Source organism: Erythrolamprus reginae, chromosome 4, assembly GCF_031021105.1.
Source record: "Erythrolamprus reginae isolate rEryReg1 chromosome 4, rEryReg1.hap1, whole genome shotgun sequence".
Lineage (NCBI taxonomy): Eukaryota > Metazoa > Chordata > Lepidosauria > Squamata > Dipsadidae > Erythrolamprus > Erythrolamprus reginae.
This window is the reverse complement of record NC_091953.1, coordinates 111,878,756-111,899,792: the sequence shown is the minus strand read 5'-3', so window position 1 is coordinate 111,899,792 and position 21,037 is coordinate 111,878,756. Positions and strand designations below refer to the sequence as shown.

The 21,037-nt window shown below is 48.0% G+C and overlaps 1 protein-coding gene across 1 annotated transcript; it reads left to right on the top strand.

Annotated features, from left to right (window-relative positions):
• Positions 1-4,770: 4,770 nt before the first annotated feature.
• On the top strand, positions 4,771-14,695 carry ZIC5 (Zic family member 5). Its single transcript, XM_070751581.1, has 2 exons — positions 4,771-6,265; positions 11,944-14,695. Exons 1-2 carry the CDS (start codon positions 4,771-4,773, stop codon positions 12,360-12,362), a joined length of 1,914 nt encoding a protein of 637 aa, XP_070607682.1. The 3' UTR covers positions 12,363-14,695.
• The last annotated feature ends 6,342 nt before the right edge of the window (positions 14,696-21,037 follow it).

Below are 21,037 nucleotides of genomic sequence, written 5' to 3'. Positions count from 1 at the left end.
TTCTTGAAAATTATCCTGGAGTCCCGATTTTAAAAATCGTGGCTGAATCAGTCGTCCTTTCCACACATTAAATTGTCCTCTTCATACGTCTCTCTTCCTATCTCCTAACCCATTCCCTTGCGTAGATTTTGACAACGTAGTTAACCCGGTTATTGAATTATTTTTGGTGCGCTCTGCCTACACATAGCACATTGAACATAAAGCGGGCCAGCTGGGGTGCGTTCACAGAACATGTCAAGCGATGGGAAGGAGGGAGGGAGGGAAGGAGAGAAGGAGGGAAGGGCTTTAATCAAAATGAAATCTAACCCAACTTCCACTGACTTCGCCCAGTGTGTTGACTAACACAGCTATAGAGTGAGCGAGTGTGTACGCACGCGCGCCCGAAGAATGCGCTGCCTGTTCTGCTTGGCAGGCCTTTTTTAAAGGATCTTGAGAAAAGCTGTTAATTGCTCTCTCGTTTTAATTATTCCCCAGAAGGCATTTCCCTCCATTCTGGAATATCGTCTCCCCACCTCCCGAATATCAATAACATGTGTGCACTAAAGACGACTTGCAAATGGGTTTCCAGATCATTATCATATATTTGCATAATGCCACCGTCAAACAAAATGCCTTAAACAGCAAGCAAACAAAAACACGAACTCTAGAGAGCCGATTTACGGAAAGGCGGCGCCGGGGACTGAAATGGAAAGGAGGGAAAAGGGAGATAAACAAAACAAATAAACAAACTAGAAAGGGAGAAAGCAAAGAGGCTCATTACCCAGTAATTGGTTCGGGGAATAGACTCTATTTGGCGAAATCAATGGAAAGGACAGGTGCTTCAGAATTAAATACCCCCTTATAGATCGAAAAACGTGAGTGAATTTCTCCCTGTTTCCTTTGGTAGGTTTTGAACGGGCCACAGTAATAAAACACGAATGTTCCCCCCTGTACAAGGGAATCTTGGCCAGACAGGCCTGGTTACGCATAGCAGTGGCTTCATAATAATTCGTTGCTTGCTTTACTGTCTTCAGAAGCGAGCCTATTATTGCTCCCCGCTCCAGGATTGCGGAGTAAGGTCTACCTATAGCTACTCCTTGTGTAGACGAGACGCTTCCCTTGGTCCACTAAGCGATCAGCGACCACGGTGGCGATGAAGATAATAACAGGGATGATTATGATGATTATGACGATGATGATAATAACGGTTGGGAGGGAGCGTGTATACCGTCTGCACTCATTTGCGGCGCTTTGCCCGAGCTAACAAAAACGACAGTCTGGCTTCTTAGCCCTTAGGTTGTCTGGCCTCATTGTTGAATGTACAAATGTGTGTCTCGCATTCTCAAGGCGTTAAAAAACGCGTGTTGACAGATTCATAGGCCTTCTTTAAAAAAAAACAGCTCGTATGTCCTCTCTGTCGTTGCACAGTTTTCCATCCATTCGGTCCGACCGAGAAGTTTTCGCTAACCATCCATATTTTGAGCAGGCCACTAAAGCTGACTGCTTAGATCTGCAGGTCAGCGGTTCAAATCTCATTCCCGGCTCAAGGTTGACTCAGCCTTTCATCCTTCCCAGGTGGGATAAAATGAGAACCCGGATTGGGGGAGGACAATATGCTGACTCTGTTTTTAAAAAGTGCAATTGCTAATATGTTGTAAGCCGCCCTGAATCTAAGGAGAAGGGCGGCATAAAAATCAAATAAACAAACAAACAAATAAATAAACAAATAAACAAACAAATAAATACATAAATAAATAAATAAATAAATAAATAAATAAACAAATAAACAAACAAATAAAAAATATTGTCCCAAACCAGACGACCACTCCCAACATAGAATACAATAGAATATAATAGAATTCTGTATTGGCCAAGTGTGATTGTCTTTGGTGCAACATGCAAGGTTACGATCTCCACCTAGCATTGAAGCATTGGCTGTTTAGAGTCACACAAAGACACACACATCACCCTCAACAAAGCAATGGATCGGGGAGAGCAAATTCAGCTTAAGACGCGGTTCCGTATCGTGTTGTTGCGCTGGAAAAGGCGGCGAAAGGACGTCGGTCCGAGGTAGCTGCGCATAGCTGCACTATTTGGTAACTCGGGTCTGCCGTTGTGAAAAAGTTTAGTTTTTGAGAATTTGAGTAAGCTCCTTTTTCCTCCTTTAAGTGTCCATCCTAACAGCAAGGTGGAATGGCGCAACACGGTGAAAGAATCACCGAAAAGTGTTATCTAATTCTCAACTTGGAATCCTAAACACGCTCGCTAGGGAATAAAAGTGCCTTGGATCCGGTGGGTTTTACCCGGAAAGAAAGACAAGTTAGATATTGCTCGGGACGATATTTAATGAGAAACACACGCGTTACTCGCTGGGTGGCCCGGATCTTAACAGATGCTCGTAATGACTGACCCGGGCGGCCCCCCCTTATCTCGCGACCTGAGGGGCAAGTGAGAAAGTGGGGGCGGTTCTTGGTAGAAGGGGTCTCCTCCCTCCAGGGGTGGGCTACAGCCCGGACTGGTGTGTGTGAACGCAGTGGGGTAGCGAAAATGGAGCCTCCACCCCAGAGTATCCAATTTGCACCGAAAGATCTGGAAAGAAAATGCAGGGTCAAGCCCAGTCTCTCGTTTTTCGTGCAAGGGGAATTGAACCAGGCGTGGGACGCTTTCCGACAACGGCAAATTAGACCGCAGGTCCTTCTCCAAAAAAACCCCACCCAGCCTAGTGCAGCGTCTCGAACCATTGCCAGAGCCCCCGCCCAGTCTTTTCGCGCGCTATTTAAGTAAGACTATAAACTTTTCTTAAAGAAAATGCCTCTGCCCGTTTGTGAAGCTCGCTCCCGTAGCAGCTCCCGATCTTCGCGCCGATTGTAAAAGGCCGCTTTCCTCCCTCTTGGGTTTTCCGAGTCGCATCCCTCATCTCAGGTTTTTAGAGCAAGTACTTTCCGTTTCCCAAATGTAGAGACTTTCTTTGCCATTCCCACTGGGAGATGAATGGTATTCATTTCATTTAGAACGTACGGATTTAGAAAAATTAATCTATTGGCATCAATGTGAGAAAAGCGAAGAGGACGGGGGAGGAGCTAAAGTTTGGGTGTCCGCCATTCCCTCCGCTGCTGCTTCTTTCTGACCAGAACTAGTTCCTGAGTTTGGTTTCCCCCCACTGCTCTGAAAACGGTTCGAACGCCAGGCATCCTTCTTGAAAAGGACCTGACAAACTACGCGGAAAAAAGACCACTCTTGAGATCGCCGATTCTCCACGCCTTCCCAAAGGGGTTAAGGAAACGGTTTGGAGAAAACGAATCGAAAGTTGGAAGGAGAGGAGACCCGAAAGGCGCGAGGTGAACCTGGAGGTAGTAACGATTTAACATTTGCGGGGTTCATTCAGCGGGCTGGGGGAGGAGGAGGAGGAGGAGGAGGACTTAAAAAAAAGGGAGATCTATTTCTTTTGTGAGGCTCGGTCATTTTAAGGCGGAATTCTGGGCAACGAAATCTCCCTGCCCCCAGAGATTGTAGCAAATGAATGCTTTCTCTAAAGCAGTGTTTCCCAACCTTGGCAACTTGAAGGTATCTGGACTTCAACTCCCAGAATTCCCCAGCCAGCATTCGCTGGCTGGGGAATTCTGGGAGTTGAAGTCCAAATATCTTCAAGTTGCCAAGATTGAGAAATACTGTTCTAAAGAAAGGGACTTTGGCGCTTCTCCAAAGCAGCTCCCCAGCCTTCTCGCCGCCGCCTCTCTCTCTTTGCAAAGCAGCTGCTTTTCTGGAGGCGCGAGGCGGCCTCGGGGTAGGGCAGCGCCGGGGTCTTGGGCGAGGAGTTTCGAAGAACGAAACGGACATCCACGGGACCTTTCCCAGCGCTCGCGTGGAAAAATGGCACGTCTGCTCGAGTGGAACTGACTCTCTCTCGGGGATCGGGGCAACGGCTTTCTCCTCCGCGGAACTGAGATGGGACAGCCTCAGCTGGAAGCCTCGGGAGGGAAAGCTCCTTGGAATCGGGGTCTTCCCAAAGCCCTACCAGGAGAAGTCGTTCTCGCGGAAGTGTCAATGATGCGCAGCTTTTTAATGTGGATTGTTATAATAACCACCATCCTCCTCCTCGCGCCTCTGTATCGCCTTTGCTAAGGAAACCCGGGGTGAGTGCAGCACTGCAGGCTACTTCAGCTGACTGGTAGCTGCAGTTCAGCAGTTCAAATCTCACCACCGGCTCAAGGTTGCCTGCCTCAGCCTTCCATCCTTCCAAGGTGGGTCAAACGAGGACCCAGATTGTTTGGGGGGGGGGCAGTAGGCTGATTCTGTAAAACCGCTTAGGGAGGGCTGTAAAAAGCACCAGGAAGCGGTGTATAAGTCTAAATGCTATCGCTATTGCTATAAGCACCATCCTCTTCCTCGCGCCCGCGTATCGCCTACGCCGAAGTAACAACCTGTTGTTACACAAGGCTTTGGACAGGCGCCGCTTCCCAAAAATACTCCAGAGTTGAGTTGCAGGCAAGGCAGGCGGAAGGACCGTCCCTGCAAAGCGCCTGGCTCAGCTGCGCCCTACAGGTGGCAGGGAAGCCCAGCTCCTCCCCAATGCAACTCTGGACGGGAGTCACAGCCGCCACGGCCGCCGCTGGTTTAGGGCTTCCTCGGCGAGGAGGCGCGAACTTTCCCCCCTTTCCCTTTCCCGCCGAGGGCGATTTTTCGGGGGAGGGAGAGAGAAGGAGCAAGTGCAAAAAAAAAAAAAAAAGAGGAGGGGGGAAAGGACGCAGGCAGGAGCGCGAGGGCGGTCCCCCGCTGAGCGCCCGGGCCTGAATGGGAGCCAATCGCGCCCGTCCCTGGCCTCTGCCAATCACCGGTCTCCCTCCAATCCCACCCGCGCACCATTTTTTTCCAAACTCCGGCTTCCCAACCGCGCCGCTCAAATGTTGCCGAGCGCTCTGCCAATCGCTGGAGGGCCAGAGCGGGGAGCGCGGATGGAATGAGCAGCCGAGTTGGGAAGCGGAGGAGACAAAAGAAGTTAAAGGGCCGCTTAATCGTTCCATGTTTGGCAAGGCGGCGGCGCTGGTGACGGTGGCGGCGGCGGCAGGCAGGGGGAGGAAGGCTTCAGCCCCCGCCGGGTTGGCCCAGGCCAGGGCTACCCCCGGGCGGCTCGATGGGCCGTTGGGAGGAGGCGGAGGCGGCATGGAGCCCGCGTTGAGTTGCAAGAGGAGTCCCAGCCTGCGCTTGGCCGACTCCTTCGGCGCCGGCTTCCATCCTTTGCACCCGGGGGACTTGGGCTCTTCCGACTCGGCGGCTACCGCCCCCTTCGGGCCCGAGCACGTGGCGGCGGCGGCGGGGGCACTCAAGCTCAGCCCGGCCGGCCCCGAAGCCACTTTCGCCGCGGCCGCCTCTTTGCAACCGGCCGGCGGCGGAGTTGGCGCCAACGGCGCGGCTTCCGCCTCAGCGAGTCAGCCTTACGCCGCGTCCGGCCGAGAGGGGGCGCTGCGTCGGGAGCCGCCTCAGCTCCAGCAGCAGCAACAACAACAACAAACACCCCCGGCGGCCGCCAGCTCGCCCATGTTCGTCTCCTCAGCCGGCGGCTACGGCGCCGGCGGGGAACTCCACGCCGCCGTCTTCCCGGGCCTGCACGAGCACCCGGCCGGCGCTTCCGGCGGCCACCACCATCACCCGCTCAACGGGCAAATGCGGTTGGGGCTGGCCGTGGCTGCTGCTGCCGCCGCAGCGGCCGAATTTTACGGCAGCCTCGAGCCCTTCCGGCCTCGGCCCGCCGGCTCCGAAGCGTCCTACGGCCCCGCGCCTCACGGCTACCCGGTGAACTTAGCGGCCGCCGCCGCCGCTTTGCAACAACAACAGCAGCACCAGCGCTCGCGCCCGCCTGCACATGCGCAGCACGCGTCGCCGCCGTCGCACCACGCGGGCGCCGCCGCCTTCCTGCGCTACATGCGGCAGCCCATTAAGCAAGAGCTGATCTGCCAGTGGCTGGAGGCCGAAGCGGGCGGCGGAAACGGAGGAGGAGGAGGTGGTGGAAGTGGAGGCGGCCCTCCGCCTTGCTCCAAGACCTACGGCACCATGCACGAGCTGGTCAACCACGTCACGGTGGAGCACGTCGGGGGCCCCGAGCAGAGCAGCCACGTGTGTTTCTGGGAGGAGTGTCCCCGCCAAGGGAAGCCCTTCAAGGCCAAGTACAAACTCATCAACCACATCCGCGTGCACACGGGCGAGAAGCCCTTTCCCTGCCCCTTCCCCGGCTGCGGCAAGGTCTTCGCCCGCTCCGAGAACCTCAAGATCCACAAGCGGACTCATACAGGTGGGTGGATTGCTTTCCACGGGGTTTGGGGCGGCGGGGGAGGGCAATGGGGCGACTGCATCCCGCCACGGGATGCTCGGCTTCTCTTCTCTCCCACCTACCCATAGGCGGGCTGCCAAGGTGGACCGGTGACGTGTATGTCCACGCGCGATTTTTCTACCTGCCCAGGTGCGATAACGTAACGGCTGGAGTCCGCTAGCTTGGTTCCCTTACGGGTCCACGCGCGATTTCTCTACCTGCCCAGGTGCGATAACATAACGGCTGGAGTCCGCTAGCTTGGTTCCCTTACGGGTCCACGCGCGATTTCTCTACCTGCCCAGGTGCAGTAGCGTAATCGCTGGGCTCCGCTAGCACTCAGAGCCGCGGGGGCGAGTACGCGTCACCGGTCCACCTTAGCAGCCCCCCACTGCACCCACCCATCCGCCCACTCTCCACGGCACCCCTTCCTTTCTTTCCCCTTTCCCTGCGTCGTTTCAGACATGTGACATTTTTATCATGAATAAGTCATTTCTCGGCCGCGATCGTTCTCCGCACCGCCGCGAGCCAAAGTCCCCACCCCACCCCATAAACATCTATATTCTGATGTCGTGTCTCCCACCCCCCGCGCGTGTTGGAGGCGCGACAGAGCAGTGGCGGAGCTCCAGCTGCGATGCTTGGGCGGCTGGCGAGCTTTCCGGCTCCACAAGGCTCATCAACAGGCGGGCGAGGAATGCTGGGGAGGTCTGGAAGAGAGACACAGATGCCCGGGAAAGTGAGAAAACCACGGGAGTCCGCGCCAGGAACCAGCAACCGGCGTTCTTTTGAACTTTCTCTTCTTGAAATCGAATGTGGTTGGGTTTTTCCACTGTATTCTTTAGTGGTGGTGGTGGTGGGCTGTGTGTGACGTGTCATTCATATGGAATCCAAAGAAGCGAGTTTGGTTGAACTTTAAGCCTCTGTGGTTTGGGTGATGTTGGGTTTGTGTGTGTTTTGTGGTTTTTGTGGGGTTTCTTTGTGGGTTGTTTTGTTTTGGGTTTTTTTCTTTTCTTTTCTTTCTATCCTTCCTTCCTTTTTTACTTTCAAAATTTAGGCATAGTTGCCTTTGTGGGTCTGGTATGTTTTGGAGCTCTTTGATAGAAAGAGATCCCTGTATCTACGGTATGCTGACCGAGGGAGGGAATTTTTTTTTTTACAACGATCTCCAAACAGTGGACAAGAGCTCTTTGGAAGGTGAGACAAGCGGGGCCTGTGGCTGCTAAGGAGAGGATGAGCCTTTTAAAAAAAAATTTTTTTTTTTTTAGTGGAACTGGGTTTTACGGCGCCGTTAAACTTTTACAGCCTGGGTTTTGATCTGCCACAAGCCTTTTGACTCCCCTTAAAAGGCAGCCGGGATTTATAGCGACCTGTAAGACAGATATTATCCACCGGAGACGTTTTATGAGGAAGGTGGGCGAGCGCAGGAGGGGAGGCCGCCTAATTGTTTTCCTTGATTGATTGTGCGAGTCGCCGCGAAAAGAAGAAGAGCCGAGAGGGGACGAGGTTGCAGGGCGCTCTCCAGCCGCCAAAAGCAAGCGTTGCCCCGGGCGACCGGAGCGATCGATTTTTATTTTATTTTTTTAAGGCGGCGAAATCTGCCCAGCCGATCGCATCTGGCTGCGCGCAGCTGCCCTCCTGTTCTTGTACAGACTTTTCGGAGGGGGGGGGGGGGATGTCGGGCTGCGTGTATCCCGCAGGTCGGGGAATAAATGATGCTCCCCTCCTTTCCAACTCCTTGGAGCGCACAAATTCTTTTGTTTCTGCTTTTCTTTCTTGCCCGGTGCTCGGCGGAGAGACGGGGAAGGGGAGCACGTCTGTCTGTGTGTAACTGTTCTCACCCACTCCCCACCCGCATTTTTGGATGGCTTTTCCCCTTTGCCTTCAGCCCCCGCCACCGGAGAAGTCTGCTTTTCCAAGGACTCGCAAGCTGTAGCTGAAAAAGAGGCTCGGGAATTTTTTGGTGCCAGGCCGCCTGCATTGTAGGGGGAACCGAACCGGTGCGCTCGGTGAGGTCTGAGGGTACGAAAGGCGATGGAACTCAAATTTGGAAAAGTTTCGGGACTGCCTGCAAAGGAGCTGACCGGCTCTGTGGGCCCAGGTCGCGCGGTGTGTGTGTGTTTTCTCTCTTTTCCCGGGACCTCGACGGACGAGGCTCTTCTTCCCCGCTCCAAAGGAGGGAGTTGATTTAGGCCTTTGGTTGCAGAGGTTCAGGCGGTTCGGCGGCCTCCGGCAGAGGCAACTATGCGGGTTATAGGCCTGGGCCAGAAGAAAGGCCTTTTCTTCCCCCTTTCCAGGCTGCTGGTCCCGACGAGGAGAGATCGCTCCCGAATACAGGCGAATATAACGCGTCCCGGGATGATGTTGGAGGATCTAATCTGGGTGGGTCTCTGGGATGGGAGGTTTTGGCTTCCCAGCTTTCGGACACGTGCTGGAACCTTTATTTTAGGGAGCTAACTTCTCTCTAGCAGAGGCTGTGCTGTGTAATTTATAGGAGGCCTGTTGTATTGGGTTTTTTAAGATGCTGACCGGTGTGCTTGGATGGTTTATTTTATTATATTTTATTATTTATTGTTAGAATTGAAAGGGACCTTGCAGGTCATCTAGTCCAACCCCCTGCAGGAGACCCTACATCACCCCAGGCAGTCCAATCTCTCTTTGAATATGTCCAGCGATGGGGCTTTCACAACCTCTTTGATTAAGTTGGCTTGTAAATTTTTCTTGTATTTGTGCTGCCCAGCCCTCCCCTTCTACAGTACTTGTGATGAGCTGCTGGTAAATGAGCACCTGCCTTCGGGGCCTGTTTCCCAGGCTTCCGATCCCTTTCCTGGCTGTTCTTGGGCCTGCTCGCCTGACACTCTTAGTAGCTCCGAAGTTGAATGGGTGACATCCAACTTTGCAGCTACAGATACCAAGATTTATTTTACCTTTATGATTTGGTTTATGTTTGTTCGTTCATTTATTCATTCATTCATTCGTATTTTCGATTTATTTATATTTTATTTGTTTATATACTCCCTCTCTCCCTATCTACCTGCCTACTTGCTTACTTACTTATTTGATTTTTATGCCGCCCAACTCCCTAGGGACTTCGGGCGACTTACAACCAAAGTTATATCATCCAAGATTGCTTCCTTTGGGTGCAACCTGGGAGAAAGCCGGATTTCTTAGGGCGCACAGGAAAAGCAACACCACCACCCCGTCTCCATCCTTCTCCTGGGGATGGTGGTGTTGAACGCCGGTTCCCTTTCTAGGAGAAAAGCGGGCCTATTCTTTACCGTCCTGGTACGACGTACGCACCCCCTCCTTCCCATAGGCACCGGAGTCCGGAGCAAGAGCTTGCTGCTGCAGTGGGCGCTTCCCTCGCCGTGGACTTTCCTCGGAGAAGGAAGGCAGAGACCGAGGCCCGGCTGGCGGAGGCGTCTCGCGTTGGGAGATTTGATTTTGGTGACTTTCCCTTGATTTTGGTGACTTTCCCTTGAAACGCGGCCTCCTTCCCAAGAAGGATGGTTTGAAAGACCGAGCCAAACGCGTCCGGGGAAAACTCGCGAATGAGGGGTGGGAGAGCGAAATCTCCACGTGGGACCGTCTAACCTCCCGTGGGAGGATCTCACCAAAAAGGCCCGTCTCCCGAGGGCGCCTCGTATTTCAGAGAAGGTTCAGGACTGGATTGGTTGGCCTCGAACTCGCGTTCGCCGAAATCCGGCGGGGGGCGTGGGCCTGACACGGCCCAAGAGGAAGCCTTTACAACTACGCAGTAATATCCGGAGAGTTAGCATCGTTGGAGAACGTGCGAACGCGTCCGTTTTATTTCCACCCTGGCTCTTGTTCTCCTTGGTTGCAACTCGGGAGCCCGCGCTTGAACTAAACAGCGTCGCTCCCGTTCGGCGCCCCTTGCAGGGAAATGTTTGCCTTGGAAAAGAGTTTTTCCGAGGAATGTAGCGCCCGAAAGAGCAGATTTGGTGGTTATTTGCAAATAGGAGGAAAGCCTGGAATTTTAGCTGGCATCCTCACCCGGCAGGGAGTTCCATAGAATAGAATAGAATAGAATAGAATAGAATTCTTTATTGGCCAAATGTGATTGTTCCTTCTATCCATAAAAGAGTAAAAGGAGGCATCCTTTTTATTTTTATTTTACTGTAATAGTGTTAACCGAGAAAAACGTTTAACCCTTTCAGAGGAGGAAAGTGAGTCTTTTTGGGATCCATCTACTGTAGTTTAATTCAATTGCATCAAGAGCCTGATATGCAGATTGATTGATTGATTGATTATTTATTTATTTTATTTTGTCCAATACACAATAATACACAATGAAGGTAGTAGAGGACACCTCCAAGGAAATAAAATTAGAGAAGGAATAGAAGAGAGAGAGAGTATAGGATAAAATAAACCAATGAGAGAATAGAAGAAAGATAAAAGGATAGAAGAGAAGATATATGGGATATAGGAGAGACAATAGGACAGGGGTGGAAAGGCACTTAGTGCACTTATGCACGATTATTTGGCTTTCTGTCTTTCAGGGGAGAATTCTTGTCCCCGGAATAGGGAAAGCTTAGTGTTTGTGTGTCTGAATAGACAGCCTGAAGTTGCACTTGTTATTAAGCTGCAATTAAGCCCACTGAAAGGGAGCCTTTTCTGACATCACCCACTCCCCTGAAGATGAGATCCTTCCTCCTCAGCAGATCCCTTCCTTTTTTGAGGGTAGTGGCTTTGCTCTTTTAGTGAATAGCTTCCCCAGTCATTGGCAAGCGAAGCATGACAGGGAAAACGAACACCTTCCTATCTGAGAACTCAGTGATGTTTTTTTAAAACTCAGTCTTATGTTTAAACAGCTGCTCTTGGAAGACATTTTGGCCATTTATCTCTCTCTCCTGAAAATAGGTCAATTTCCCTGGGTAGCTTTTACAAGCCCCTCCCTCTTTTAATCCCCCAATTTATAATTTTTGATAAGAATGGGGGGGGATGAGGAGCAATTTCTCTCTTGCTCTGGAAAAGGTTTATGGGAAAGTCGTTGTTTAGAAAATTTTCCTGGATGGGGTGGATTGTGCTTTGAAGCAAATCTAAATCTTGACTACATGGCCTGATTATTGAGAGCTTACTTACTTACCTTCCTTCCTTCCTTCCTTCCTTCCTTCCTTCCTTCCTTACTTACTTACTTACTTACTTACTTACTTACCTACCTACCTACCTACCTACCTACCTACTTACTTTATGTATTTGTTTTTTCTTTGTTTGTTTGAATTATATGCCACCCTTCTCCAAAGACTCGGGACAGCTCACAACGTATAAAAACGATGCAAAAAACAATTCTCAAGCCCAAATATAAAACTATTCTAAAAAACCAAGTCATAAAACCATAACCACACTCATTCCCATTCAAAACCATTCATGGTGATGATCCTGAAAAAGTGTGCAAATGGCAGCAGGGGGGGGAAGGGGGGTGAGAAAGGATGAAGAGGGAGAAATGGCAATATAATCTTCCATTCTGCCCCCCCCATTCCGCCTTCCCTTTTTACAAGCTACTTTAAATCACCTTCGCTGGAGCTTGACTCCATCATCCCGGTGTTTGATTTGACATGTAAATGCGAGCAGGTTGGCTTTCATCCTTCCTTTCCACAAGGAGACCTATGATATAGATTTATTTTTCTTTCTTTTTTGTCTTTCAGGGGAGAAGCCTTTTAAATGTGAGTTTGATGGCTGCGACAGGAAGTTTGCCAACAGCAGCGACAGAAAGAAACACTCCCATGTCCACACCAGTGACAAGCCATACTTCTGCAAAGTCAGAGGCTGCGATAAGTCCTACACGCACCCCAGCTCTTTGCGAAAACACATGAAGATCCACTGCAAATCCCCACCATCTTCTCCTTCTCATGGGTACCAGCCGGTGGGGACAACCCTGGGGGGCCCTCTCTCCCCACTTCAAGACTCAGGGAGGGGTCAGCCTACCAGCCTTTCTCCTCAGGTCACCAATCTCAATGAATGGTACGTTTGCCAGGCCGGTGGGGCAGCCAACCACCTCCATACCCCATCCAGTAACGCCACCTCTTCGGAGGAGGAGGAGGAAGATGAGGAAGAAGAGACCTAAGAGGAACTCTGAGTCAAGAACTATTCATTCGAACTCTAGAATGGCACACACACATGTGCCATTTTTGTTCACCTGGTCTATTTATTAACTAAATGAAACCCTATGGTGTTTGTATATGTAATTAATTTAAGTCATTGGACTTATCTCTTTTTTTAATTTTAATTAAAAAGAAGAATCTTTTTTTTTACCGATTTGGATTTCAAGAATGACCCAACAGACATTATTCTTCTATCCTCCCCCCAACTCCCACTAGTCTCTAAGGATAATAGGAGAGGTTTAAGGCATAGCTTGATTTGCAATTTATGCATAGCCAGTTTCACAGTCCCATGAAAATGTTTTCCAAAATAAAGCCAGAAATGTATTTATTATTTATTTATTTATTATTTAGATTTGTATGCCGCTCCTCTCCGCAGGCTCGGGGCGGCATTCAAATCTAAATAATAAATAAATGTGGCTTATGAGTGCAGTATAAGTGAATAGATGCTCTTGATGACAGGAGTAAGCTTTATAAGCTTTGAAAGATTTATTACACTCTACATTTTCCATTTGTTACACTGCCAATTGATTATATTTTTTGCATTCATGTAGTAATCTCTATTTCAGTCACTGCCTTTGGGTATATATATACATATATACACACACACACACACACACACACACACACACACACACACATATATTTAATTTCCTCAAAATCTCAACATGGAGCCATGAATGTAATCCTTGACACTAATGTTGAAACTCTGGCTATTCCTAATTATAATTGCTCCTTGAAGGTTAATGCTAAGAATGCTTGCATAGAAGATTGAGCCATATCTTTAAATGGTGCTTACTTCCAGGTAAAAGTAGTTGAGGGAAGGACTGGGTGTTACAATCCCAGTTAAATAAGATTTCACAAGAAGCAGAATTTTCTCTCTTGGTTCCTTTATGCTAAATATTTATATTCAGAAAAAACAATAATCTGCATTGATCCATAGGCTGGCCTCAGGACATCAATACGTTTCCATATCTTTAGGTCTTCAGTTTTATATGTGATCATTTTTAAAAAAAATAATTCTAATTTTTAAAACTTTCCAGAGTTCTAATTTTAGGACTGAGAGGAAAATAAAATACTGCTGGTGTCAGTGTAAATGCTGCAATTATTTATTGTTTTAGGCATTCAAGGTACCTGAAAGCAATTTTATCACTGATTTTGGTGTTATTTATGGGCAACTATTCCAGCAAGCTTCATTTATAAGTTCTCCTTTTTAAAAATAATTCACCCGTGTTTATTTCTTAGCTGAGACCATGAATCTAAGTCTGTTTACTTATGAGCCAGTCACACCGAATCAAAGTATATTAGATGTATGAGAGAACAATGTTTTGGAAATTGAATCTAAAGTAAAAGCATTAAGATCATACCTCTCCCTCTTGTCCACCTCTTCCTTTTGAAAGAGTTATAATGCTGGAGAAACACAATCTTTCTTTCTGAAAGAACATTTTTTACAGTGACCCAGCTTTTCATCCTTGTTTATACCAAGGCTTTATAAGCGATTTCATATTTTTCATCACCTGTAATTATATGCAATGATTCAGTGACCAAAGTAAATTGTCATAAATGGATAAATGGAATGGGGTGGGGGGAAAGTAAATTACCTTTGGCCCCGCTGCCAAGCTATTCAAGGGAAAGGTCATGGAACACTGACAAATTCTGATGTGGTTAGTGAAACATTTCAAATGCAAAACGTTGGTTCATCATAAACACCCTACAGATATTCTAAAGAGCACTAATGTATCCTCAGAGGCCACTGAATAAGGAACTGGTTGCCTACCAATTCCCAGGGCTTGTAGAAACGAGTGGGAAGGTTTTTTTTAATGTGCCTGTATTGTAATATGTAGTCTTGTCATTGTTATAAATTGTACGTGGAAGTGATTTATTTTGTACAGCTAAATTAATTTATATATTTTTTATTTTTAGATATCATTCCATTCCCGCACCCTCGTTTTCTTTTTATAGCATACAGAACACACCAAAGAAGACTATTATACTTTTGGTGAAAGCTGTCTATAATTCTGTGGTTTGTTTGGGAAAATAACCTCACCCTATTTTTCAAGTTACTTGAATGAATAATGTAATGTGAAAACAGATCCTTTCTGCATGTCTGCTGTGCAGTGTGTTGGTGTTCGGTAGTTTATAGATATACTTGTTTTTTTAGTCCAGTGCATGGTGCTGTCCATCTGAAAATTTTTAAATGCCCTCATCATATTGTTATACAAAGGAAGGAAAAGACATTTTAATATCTATACCCATTAGTATATAAAGGGAACTTGAATACAAACCACTTTCAAACTTATGTTTGCTTGTTTTCCATTTCTTTATTTGGAATCGATTCAGATACTAAGAAAAATACAATGGAAAAAGCATGGACTTTTCACAAGGTAATTTAAGTTTTGGCAGCCTTTATTTTTTTCAGGGGGAGGAATATCTTGCTGGTTTTAAATGTGTTATTTTTAATTTATACATTTTATTTTCTTGTCCTCCTTTTGGTAAGAAAAATTGCACTATAACCAGCCCTCATGTTTTGCTTAATGTGAAACTTAATATCTTCAGAGGTACACAATTACTAGGAAGAACATACTTTGTCCCAATGGACTTCCAAATAATTGAGGTTATCATTGGGGCTGTAGTATTCTTTCTTTACTGTGCCATGGCTTTCTCACAATTTTTTTTTACATAACACACAGTACCTCCTTTATATCTGTTAATTTGATCATACATAAGTAAAAAAAAAAGTTTAAGTGAAATAAAAATATTCTTCTTATATCTCACATCTGTGCTTTATTGCTGGAAGAGAAACAAAGAGGGCAGGTGATAATATGAGCTGCTCTTTAATATTTTCCCCACTTTGGATGAAAAAGTAAGGACAAACATGAAATAGGATTAAAGGTTCCTATCTAATATTATTTCAAAGGTCTGTGGTGGTCTATTGTAAAGCAAGTTGGTACAATTTATTTAACCAACCCAAACTTTCCAACTGGGTTCTAAGCAAAGAATGACTAAAGAATCTGATATCAGCAACATATATCACTTGCTATTTAAAATGTTACATATGTTATGTTTCCATCTATAATGGGATCCTAAACAATGGGAGATCACTCTTAAGAGATTCTTGGAGAAGTTTGGGGAGTGGTTAAGATGTTATTTTGAGGAAAGAGGAGGGATTGGCTAGAACTTACCTTTTCACTACAATTTGCCTTACACAAATACTTCTCCCAAACTTATTTCCTAAAGATGCCTAGTTCGAATATAACGCTATAATTCTCAGTCCCCCAATCTCCCCCCCCCCTCCCAGCCAAGGCGTTGAAATGGCTGGAAATAAAAGAGATTTTCAAAGATGATTTCATGGATATTACTTTTTTTTTTTTAAAGAAAATGGGAGGGGAAGAGATGGTAAAGATGGGGAAGACATGAACTGGGCTTCCTGAGTGAGGCTGCAGTGGAGAGAAGGAGTTTGTGGTGAAAAGGAGAACCGGAGAAAGTCCACCCCCCCATACACACACAATAATTTATGGGAAATATATCAGAGATGAAAGGTATCTGACAATGCAGAGGCCAAAACAAGTTTTCTTCTCCTTGTTTTCTGCTGGGGGGACCCCCCTCCTCCTGTCCACCACCCCCTACTCCAGTCTATAGAGTTGAAATTGACTACAGCTCATCTAGCCCCACTTCAAAGTGATGCTGGCCAGAGCGGAAGGCTCGGTGCTTGGACAACGTTCATGGTGGGTTAAGCTTTCTATGGCGATTGGCGGGCCATGCTTTTTCCCATTTGAATATGGCTTAGACAAAAGGCACTTATTGACTAGGAACTGGCTACCTTCAAAGCCTTGGAGGGGTGGGGAGCGGTGGCTCGCTCGCACACAAACCAACCTTTAAATTAGCCGCGATCCACTTTTGTCTTTAGACCGGCGGGGGATGGGAGGGAGAGAAGGCACGCGGAGCGCGGGGAGAGGGAAAGAAAGGAGCCTCGCGCCCGTTGCCAGGCCCAAAATTGAGTTTGTTTTCGTTTGGTGGGCCTTCCTTCCACAAAATGTATGACTTGTATGTATGTAGCGTTGGTGCTGTGGGGGTGGAGGGGAAAGAGATTGAAAGAGAGAGGGAGGAGGAGGAAGGGAAGGAGGAAGAAAGGGAGGAGGAGAGAAGGAAGGAAGGGGGGAGAGAGACGGGGAAGAAGGGAGAAAGAGAACGAGGGGAAAAGAAGGAGGGAGAGAGAGACGGGAAAGAAGGGAGAAAGAGAACGAGGGGGAAAGAAGGAAGGTTGGAGAGAGAAGGACAGAGAAAGAAAGAGAGAAGGAAGGAGGGAGAGAGAAAGATGGGGGAAGAAGGGAGAGAAGAGAAAGAGGGGGAAAGAAGGAGGGAAGGAGGGGAAAAGATGGGGAAGAAGGGAGAAAGAGAAGGGTGGGAAGAAGGGGGAGTGAAAAAGAAGGAGGGAGGGAGAGAGAGAGACGGGGACGAAGGAAGAAAGATAGAAGGAGGGGGAAAGAAGGAGGGAGAGATGGAGGGAGAGCGAGCGAGAAAAAGGATAAGAAGGCGAGACTTTCTTCCTATCGCTGGACCGGTTGGCCGCCTGTGTTTTTAAAACCAGCGGCTTGCAAACAAACGCCCTCCCCGTCCAGGTCTCGCTGGTCCTGAGTTCTAAAGCGCTTGCTTTGTGCTCTGGGGACGTTTCCGGCATTGCTCGGTTTCAAACTGAAGCGCGAGGACTAGAAACCCCGTCCTGTTTGCCAATAAACCTCGTGGGTTTGCTCTTAGGGTTGGAAGAAGCGAAGGAAGCCCTGGGATCCAGCCTGCGCCCGGGGCAGAATCCGAAATTGGCCGTTTGATTTGCTCGAGAGCGTCAAGTTACCCATTTTTGTTTTCGCCGGTTCTTTCCAAGTTACATCCTTAAACAGGGCCAATTCGAGATCACGCCAGACCGCATTGGTTAGCCTTCGCTTGGATAATCTGGCTGTGTGGTTTCCTGTTGTATACACCCAAACCATTCAGCCGGTTTATGCTACAGTGTGAGTTCAGTTCAACAACCAGGTTTAGGCGTCTTGTGTGAACAAAGCATTGTGTTGAATGCTGCCCCACATTTGTGAATAGATCCGCTTCTCTTAGGTGCAGGCCCGATATAACAGAACTACGGTACCCACCGCCTTTAGCTACGGGACAGAAGGTCAGATCTACCACTACATGATTTCCAGCCTATTTCGACACCGAGCAAATATACTGACGCGCAAGCAATTGTGAACTAACAACTCACCCTATTGGAGATACTACTTGCAGGCATCTAGGAGTTTAGGGAGAAACGGGCTGCTTAGACTCTTTTATCTCGCCAAATACGATTTTTCAACATTTGATTGTTTGGGAATGTTTGAATGGACCCCAAATGAAAATAACCGTGTTTATAGACTATGGTTGAGTGCATGTATGTTCGAATGATCTCAGGTGGCTTCAGTCGAGACAGTAGTTTCTTGCAATCGTCAGATGAATTGAAGCGGGGGGGGGGGAACCTGGCGTCCGGGCCGCATGCACATTAAAATAATTTTTGAAAAAGAACTAGCATATGAATGCAAGAGAAGACTCTTAGAATGACAATTCTGAGTGTATATCTGTGGGTGAAACCTCCCCTCCCACTCTTTCATCCAGAAAAGCAAGACGAATTGTCAGCTACAGAGAGGTTTTAGGACCATCCGCTCTTCGCTTAGTATTAGAGGCTTTGTAGTCCCAAACACCTGCCGGGTATCAGGTTACCGATCTTCTCTATTCTCTATAGAAGGGGCTCCATAGGAAGGCGGGTAGTCACGTGAGGGAGAACTCTAAGGGGCAGCTGTGCGTGGATACCTAGATACGCATTGGTCAGAATCGCAAGGTGATCTTTTAAGGAAGCCATTACGGTCTCTCACTTGTACTGATTGGTTAGATAGTCTCTCTTGATGCCAAGGGGTCCTCCAGAGTCTTTGGACGGGGGTCAGAGATCACGGTTAAAAAAATGGGTATCGGAGTTCAAGCTTTCGCCACTTCTCCTTCTGTCTCTACCGCAACAAAGAGCCCTGCAGAACTTCAGAGGGAGGCAAAAGCGCCTCTTTCCTACTCGTGGTCGACGCTCTTCCGTTCCCTCTGAGTTGACGGGAGAAGCGATAAGGAGGGCGGGCGGCGTAGCGGTTGGGCCTCGGCGTGGATGAGGGGAAAGGGGACAAGCACGAGTCCATCGAAGGGGGGACCCGAAGAAAAACAGGGAGCAAACTTAAATACACTGCTCAAAAAAATAAAGGGAACTCTTAAACAGCACAATATAACTCCAAGTAAATCAAACTTCTGTGAAATCAAACTGTCCACTTAGGAAGCAACACTGACTGACAATTCAATTTCACATGCTGTTGTGCACATTCAACTTTGTACAGAACAAAGTACTGAATGAGAATATTTCATTCATTCAATCTAGGATGTGTTCTTTGAGTGTTCCCTTTATTTTTTCTCCAGCAGTATATATAATCTTAAATTTACACCTTCGCGGTGATGTTGAGAGAGAGAACGAGAGACAGATTGAAAAAGAGAGAGAAGATAGATAGATAGATAGATAGATAGATAGATAGATTAGATGATAGGTAGGTAGGTAGGTTGGGTGGGTGGGTGAGTGGATGGATGGATGGATGGATGGATAGATATAATGAATTATAGAGAGAGAATTAGATAGGTAGGTAGATAATTAGAGATAGATAGATAGATAGATAGATAGATAGATAGATAGATAGATAGATAGATAGATAGATAGGGAGGGAGGGAGGGAGGGGACAGGGAGGGAGAGAGCGCGAGAGAGAGCGCTCTAATCCAAGAGGAGCCTTCGTCGTCTTCTACACCGAGCAGGGCCGAGAAGTTTTAGGAGCTCCAGACAGGAGAGGCGTCGTCGTAAATCCACAAATGAGACCCATCTGATGATACTCGGTCATTTGGATCCAGTAAGAGGCGGCGGAGGAGCCCCGTTGGAAGCGCAGCCTTCGGCTGGGTTGCTTCCCCATCTTCCCCAGCGAGCATCGTTCACCCAAATAACTAGGGTTATACATAGATGCACTTCAAAGCTGAAGAAAGAGGAAAAACGGAGAGCCAAAGCGTAGACGGGGGACGGGGAGGGAGGAGGGTCCTGTCGGCATTGACAGACGCGGGAACGGGCGCTCCTGGGGACAGGCAGGTGCATTTAATTAGTAACTCCGCTTCGGCAGACAGAGTTAATAAGGAGCATCGATTAGATCGGCTTCTCTCCCCTCTAGCTGATGTTTCTGTCCGGGCATCGTTCGCGGGGCTTCGGGCCCCCGATTCTTTTCTCTCCTCTTCCTGTACCCCTCTCCACTTTCGTTTTCTCGGAGTGGAGGGGTTGCAGCGCTTCGCCCCCCTCTTCCCGCAGACGGACCCTCGGGGAACTCTCAATGCTCCCCCCCCCCATTTTGGAGAGGTGCCGATTCAGGGCAGGCGAAGTTCAAAGGCGGGGGGGTGACGGCTTTCGGCGCGGAAAGGTGGCCGCGTTGCTCCGACGAAGCGCCGATTCGCGACACCCCATTAAGGAGCCAGTTTCGGTGACCTCGCGTTTCACGGCCTGTTAGCTCAGTCAATTGACGCTCCTTCAATCGGGTCGGTCTTGGGCGCGCGCAGTCCTGTCTGTGTGTGTGTGTGTGTGTGTGTGTGTGTGTTGGGAGGGGCAGAGGGGTCGTTTCTTGGCCTCCCCCTGTTCAAATCTCACCGCCGGCTCAAGGCTGACTCAGCCTTCCACCCTTCCAAAATTAGGACCCAGATTGTTGGGGGCAATAGGATGACTCTGTAAACCGCTTAGAGAGGGCTGTAAAAGCACCGTGAAGTGGTATATAAGTCTAAATGCTATTGCGATTGGTGAAATCGCGCTTTAAAACAAACGGGAGGCCCTCTCATTCCACCCCCAGCGGGGTTCTGTGAGCTCTGGGCATGAGGAAAAATCTAGGGGACCAAGACTTGTGGGGAGGGCACTCATGGGCCTGGATTAAAATATTTAGGTGTTTTCATGTCAGTAAGGGGCGTGCATAAGTGGACCAGATGTCTACTGTCCCTGTTCTAAGTTTCTCTCTTGATAGGTAGGTAGGTAGGTAGATAGATAGATATAGGTAGGTAGGTAGGTAGGTAGGTAGGTAATTAGATAGACAGAATTAGATACATACATACATAGATAGATTTAGATAGACAGACAGACAGAATTAGATACATGGATAGATAGATAAATAGATAGATAGATAGATAGATAGATAGATAGATAGATAGATAGATAGATAGATTTAGAGAGAGAGAGAGAAAGAATTAGATAGTACCCATCTCATGTATATAAACAGCAATATATCTATGTATACTACCAATAGGCACTTGACAATTTTTTTAAAAAATTAAAGGTTAGCATTATCTTTACAGGATCTCTTAACTTGCTCCACTCAACACAAGCTTCGGCCGGACTAAAAAAAAAGAGCGAGGAGGTCCAGCCCATCTCTTAACCCATCTTCTCATCCCTCCCTCCTCAATTGCCCACACCCGTTAAACAAAAAAAATACAACCTGGTTAATCAATGGCGAAAGTAAAAGGGAAGTCAGCCCTCTCTTGACATTTCCTCCTCCTTCACCTCCCTCTTTTTTAGGCACTTTTA

What these genes read in the sequence shown, in the direction of transcription:
- ZIC5 (XM_070751581.1), top strand. Translation starts at nt 4,771, where the DNA reads ATGGGAGCCAATCGCGCCCGTCCCTGGCCTCTGCCAATCACCGGTCTC. An exon ending in CCACAAGCGGACTCATACAG is followed by an intron (nt 6,266 to 11,943) that starts GTGGGTGGATTG and finishes TTTGTCTTTCAG; the next exon opens with GGGAGAAGCCTTTTAAATGT.